The sequence below is a fragment of the Notothenia coriiceps genome, unplaced genomic scaffold (assembly GCF_000735185.1).
Source record: "Notothenia coriiceps isolate Sejong01 unplaced genomic scaffold, NC01 NC01_scaffold00037246, whole genome shotgun sequence".
NCBI classification, from domain to species: Eukaryota; Metazoa; Chordata; class Actinopteri; order Perciformes; family Nototheniidae; genus Notothenia; species Notothenia coriiceps.
In genome coordinates this window covers 22,631,439-22,637,205 of record NW_011369947.1, presented here as the reverse complement: position 1 = coordinate 22,637,205, position 5,767 = coordinate 22,631,439, and the positions used below count along the sequence as shown (strand labels likewise).

General features: G+C 39.6%; 2 protein-coding genes across 5 annotated transcripts in view; one reads left to right on the top strand and one right to left on the bottom strand.

Annotated features, from left to right (window-relative positions):
* Positions 1-2,956, bottom strand: part of wdr5 (WD repeat domain 5) — a 21,428-nt gene extending 18,472 nt beyond the window's left edge. Inside the window, exons 1-4 of the mRNA XM_010795249.1 lie at positions 2,783-2,956; positions 1,664-1,773; positions 1,412-1,520; positions 1,135-1,208 (exon numbers count right to left, since the gene is read on the bottom strand). Of these exons, the coding sequence (XP_010793551.1) occupies positions 1,135-1,208; positions 1,412-1,520; positions 1,664-1,741 (261 nt within the window). The 5' untranslated portion in view covers positions 1,742-1,773; positions 2,783-2,956. The remainder of the gene's footprint in view (positions 1-1,134; positions 1,209-1,411; positions 1,521-1,663; positions 1,774-2,782) is intronic.
* A 297-nt stretch (positions 2,957-3,253) lies between these two features.
* The window catches only part of brd3a (bromodomain containing 3a), a 13,918-nt gene continuing 11,404 nt past the window's right edge, over positions 3,254-5,767 (top strand). For 2 of the 4 annotated variants that reach the window (XM_010795253.1, XM_010795250.1), the window contains exons 1-2: positions 3,254-3,369; positions 4,416-4,751. In XM_010795253.1, coding sequence (XP_010793555.1) covers positions 4,557-4,751 — 195 coding nt within the window. In that variant the 5' untranslated portion in view covers positions 3,254-3,369; positions 4,416-4,556. Of the gene's footprint in view, positions 3,390-4,415; positions 4,752-5,767 lie in introns of all 4 variants that reach the window. The other 2 variants (XM_010795251.1, XM_010795252.1) reach the window with 2 other exon arrangements.

The following is a 5,767-nucleotide window of genomic DNA, read 5'->3' as shown; positions in this document are numbered from 1 at the left end:
CGTGGGGGTCTTAATTCGTTACCACAGAGTGTGAACGTTGTGATCAGCTGTTTTAGCGCAGTTCTCCAGTGAAGGGGGGGGGAGTCTCCCTCCGCAGCCGGTTGGCGTAGTTTTGGCACAATTCCTTTGTACAGACCGACGTTAACAGCAGCCCTGTCTGTGCACACGGAGACCGACTCTGTCGTCCGGTGATCTAACCGCCTTCTGGAAAAGCTTCACAAGTACGTCGGTACACAAATGCGCTTTGTGACAGAAGTGACGGTACGCATTTCAGATTGTTGCCGCGCATGCGTACCTGCGTACCAGTTATGTGCACCCCTGTACTACAGCAAAAGTAGTCTCCGTCAGGACTTCCTGCAACAACACCACGCCGTTATCTTGATTCTGATTGGCCAGAAGACATTATCAAAGATGTTTTATTGAGAAGACGATCACTACGTGACAAAAGTTTTCAAAACCGTTTCTGGTCTTCGGTATTTCCAGACAAGTGGCTACTGAAATCAATCTTACTAACTGCTGTCTGCGCAATTCTCGGCGCGAGTTGGCGGACTTTATTTTGCTTACTTTAACATCATTTTTCATGGTGGGGCTAAGCCATTTCTTGGTATGGGTGTAGCTTACCCCAGCCATACCCTGGCGCTGCCACTGGTGGGATGTATGGGGCGGGCCATTCTGCACCTGCATTAAATGCTTTAAATATTTTAACGCAATTAATTCAAAAAATTATTTGCCGCCGTTAACGCGATAATTTTGACAGCATTAATATATTTATAGATGTAGCAACGTCAGAGCTCCGTAAAAACAAAGCTGACTATGCCGTCTTATGCTCTATTTGACACGAGTTTCATATTTTTGGAGTAATTATATTGTTGTGGACGAACAGAAATATATTTTTCTTGCATCACTTTAAAACAAATCTGGGAAAATCTGCATTTTGGTATGAGGGCGCACGCCAAATGTAAGAGGGCACAGTGCCCCTGTTACCCGGTTAAGACAAAACCCAGGTTTAAATCACCTTCTTGTGTTCTACACATGGGTAATGGGTCATGACAAATACAATCCCATTAATAAAAAGATAACCAAAAAGGCTAAAACAATGTGCAGCAGTAAATATGATGAATTTGTTTCACTCACAAGTTTGTGTCCGGAAATGGTTTTCTCAAACTTGCCGTCATACGCGCCCCAGATTTTGATGAGTTTGTCAGCCGCTGTCAAGAAAAAACAAACATGTATTTAGTGTCGTGACAACTTTTTCTTTTTTTGTTTACGCGACAACGACTATTTTGTTTATTTTTGAGGAAGAAATAGTTAGCAGATAATACAAAATAATAATAATGAAAATAAATGTAGCACAAATTTACCATGGCCCATATGTGATTTAAAGCAAACAGGAAAAGATAAAAGGACTCACATGAGCTGGCGAGCCACTCTCCGCTCGGACTGAACTTGACGGAGGAGACCGCTTTGGTGTGGCCCGCTAGTGTGAACTTCAGGCTGTAGTTTGGCTTGCCAGGTGCAGACTATCAATGAAAACAAAACAGCACATTAAAAAAAAAAAAGGGCAAACACATCGCATTTTTCAAAATATGATACCATAGGGGAAAAAAGTAAACTATTCACAGATGTTCTTTCCCAGCATACATTTATAATCAGAAATCCTAACCTTGCTTTGACTGGAAGATGACGATTGGACAACGGGAGGTTTCGTGTCAGTCTCTGGTTTCTTATCTTCTGTTGCCATGGTGAGGAAATGAGCATCAACTGGGCAGGATCCTAAAACAGAAGAAATTGATATTGAAACAAGTTTAGAAATAAAAATGTTATATGCAAGAAAACCAATATAAAGCAAAACATAATCAACTGCAGACTGAGGACTTAAAAATAGCCAGCAAAAGGTTTGTATGTATACAGTTTGGCATGAAATAGCCAAATAGCATTGTAAAGTTATTCATTATAAGGAGTCAGCTATGCTAGAGAGCACATTTTGATGTGCTAGTATGGTGTAATTACAATATATATTTATAATGGCTCGCCTCAAAATAACTTGATATGTAACTAATCACTCCAAGGGATACATACCTCATTTAATTTAAGGGATTTTCAATTGTTGTGTACAATATGGGCCACATGCCATCGATACAATGACATGTTATTCTTATCATGTCAACCATGACAGCTATGTTATACATTATACACTTCATATCTATGCAATGCAACCGTGAGAGTGCTAATCATTTCCATTAAATACTTTCATAAAGGCATTTGTATTCGTCTTTAGTAGTTAAAAAGCCATGAAGCGAGTGTCTGCTTTCTACTTTAGCATAGCGTCATCCATTAATGTGGCTATTTCAGCTAGCAACTAGCTAGCTAACGTTAACTGGCCTTGTTAAGGTGATATTAACATGTCATACAGTCAGGTAACACTGCATAACATACTATTTGGTATAAAAGATAAACATATTTACGTTTATTCGTGTTTTAATGCAATACATTTGAAAATAATGAATTTTAAACAAAGGGCGACACGGGATCTCTTCGCTGGGAAGTTCAACTCTGACAGTAACGTTAGCTATCATCGTACTGCATACATTTATGATTTTAAAACAGACAAATAAAGATAGCAACTCCATCTTATATGCACTTGTTTATTATTACAGCTAACAGCAGTGTAATCATGTAGCCGTCTGTCTTAAATCGATGATGCTGTTGACAAATTGGCTGATCTGCCACAGATGGGCCCTCCATTCAAACAAGGAAGAATCCATCATAAACCGATACTCACGGGGTTTTGATGCTGCTCCGCGTTCAGATTGATACTCCGCGTAAAGATTGGTAGGAAAAAGCACGTATTTTTATTTAGACGATCATGGAGACCGCATTTAAGCACTTGGCTCGCTCCTGTATGTTTGCCTGCTGGCTGCGAGGAGAAGCGGGGAATGTGGCGTATGGTGGTGAGTACTGTACTGCGCATGCGTCTTATCCTCAGAAGTAACGGAAGCTAACGAGGGACAATTAAGTGTCAAACGCAAATTTGGACTATATTTACTTATTATTTTTCTTTGGGTATAGCACCGGTTCTAATGTGGCCTTGCTACGCGTTTGGGCTGCAATGGGTAACACTTTACTTTCACCGTTGATAAAAACATAATGATATTGAATAGATAGAATATGGGATTTTAATACAGGACAGAATTTGAGAGTGCCACCATACACCCCGGCCCATAGGGGGCAGTGTCCTCTCTGTTTACTATCCGCCTATGCAGCTATCGGAGAGGGGAACAAGAAAAAACAAAGCACGTTTCTTGCCTTAGGTTTGTTTTAGTGCGAACGTTTTCAGTTTCAAAGTGGGTGTAACTGTTCACTCTGGAGGTAACTATTGACATTTACAGGTGGGCATGTACTAGGTGTAGAATCCTCTAAAGCAAGAATTGTCGTTATTTTCAAAAATATATGTAAACAAATGTCTGAACTCGTCCACAATGTCTTTCGCGGCGTGACTTTCCTGAATTCAGTTGTGTGAAGATGACAGGTAACTTAGCTTTGAACATTTAAGGTGAGCTCTGGTCAAAACAACACATGGTGAAAACTTAGTTCTAAAACTCGACGTTCTAAAAAACAAACAAAGCATAATTTGACCATTGTATGCAACTTCCTATGCAACTTAGTTATGGTAAGACTATTCCTTACTTTTGGCGAACTACGTTTTATTTCGACGGCTAGCTAGTAACATTTAAGCTAACAACACCTGGGTTAGTTATAGCATATCTCAGGTAACGTTTACTCAGGCACTTTCAGCAGTTTTTTGTACTATACCTATTTTGCTTTAAAAAAAAACCTGTCAAGCTAGTTATTTGCTTTTTGTTGCGTTTAATGTAATGTCAATAACTTAAAATTAGCAGGTTTACTTATTGCTGTAATTCTACAGTACTTTGGGCACAAGCTATCTATAGAGCAACGCATCGTATAACATCTCTTAAACTGAGTGTAAATATATATAGATTACCTGTTGCAACTGATTAAGCTTATTGAGTGAACAAATAACATTTATTATCAATTACCTATAACTTGTCATTCAAATAACACATTGCTAAATTTGTTTTACATAAAATAACAACTAGTTAAACAACAGATGAAAAAGGTATGTATTTTAACATTAAATGAAACGCATGAATATCATAAAGCTGTATTATGTATTTCCTATTGCATACAAAGTTCAACTTTGAAATGTTCCTATGGTAAGAAGTGTGTTTGTTGGGTCTGTGCTTGTTGTCAGACTTCAAACTTAAATGTGATTTCAAGATAATGTAGACTGACCTTCAGTTTTTGAGAGGGCACATCTCCAGCATCCCTGATTTGCATCCAAATAAAAAAATTGGACCATAGGTATGATGTGATTCTGTTTTTAATATCCACAGATCACCTTTTCTTGTATGAAAACTATGAATGAAGTAAGCTGGCCTTTGAAGACCTGACATACGGAAAATACAGAACTCATACGAGACAGCAGACACCAGGGGAGGCTGTGTTCACGTATCAGAGCCCAGCCTGGCGTCATCATGTCAGCCGAAGCGAACACGCACCCCCCACGTCTCGTGAATCCTCCGCCCCCTGAAGTGACGGACCCCAACACTCCAGGCCGGAAGACCAACCAGCTGCAATACATGCACAACGTAGTGATCAAATCCCTGTGGAAGCACCAGTTTGCCTGGCCTTTCTACCAGCCTGTTGATGCAGTGGCTCTGGGACTACCAGTGAGTAGTTTGCACATGTTCTTCAAACTTTTTAAGCATGCTTTTATCAATGGCTGAACAGAATTCTAGTGCAATATCCATATCTCAATAAAGCAAAATATGTAATAAAAAAAAAACGACATTCTGAATGAGGTATTGTGGTGCTGCACAGAGTCACGGCCAAAAATCTTTATTTAGTAGCAGTCCATAGTCATTTGAATATATTTGTAATTGTCTTGACGGTGCACCTGTTTTTATGATTACAATGTCACCCTATTCCCTGATCTCCGCCTATTATATTGAAATGTACCACACAAATGTGATCTATATTGTAATGAACAAAAATTTTCTTGGAAGAAGAAACCTTTTAAAATGCTAGACACATGACTACTAACAACTAATTTGACACATGTGTGTATTTATTTATTAAGTTATTCAACCCAGAAATGCTAAATCTCCCCATCTGCCTTTTGCATATATACAGTGGGGCAAAAAAAGTATTTATTCAGCCACCAATTGTGCAAGTTCTCCCACTTAAAAAGATGAGAGGCCTGTAATTTTCATCCTAGGTATACCTCAACTATGAGAGACAAAAAAGGGTATATACTTTGTTATATACCCTTTGTTGGAAATGACAGAGGTCAAACGTTTTCTGTAAGTCTTCACAAGGTTTTCACACACTGTTGCTGGTATTTTGGTCAATTCCTCCATGCAGATCTCCTCTAGAGCAGTGATGTTTTGGGGCTGTCGCTGGGCAACACGGACTTTCAACTCCCTCCAAAGATTTTCTATGGGGTTGAGATCTGGAGACTGGCTAGGCCACTCCAGGACCTTGAAATGCTTCTTACGAAGCCACTCCTTCGTTGCCCGGGCGGTGTGTTTCTTGTGATTCATTTTGACCCCACGGGGTGAGATCTTGCGTGGAGCCCCAAATCGAGGGAGATTATCAGTGGTCTTGTCTGTCTTCCATTTTCTAATAATTGCTCCCACAGTTGATTTCTTCACACCAAGCTGTTTACCATTGCAGATTCAGTCTT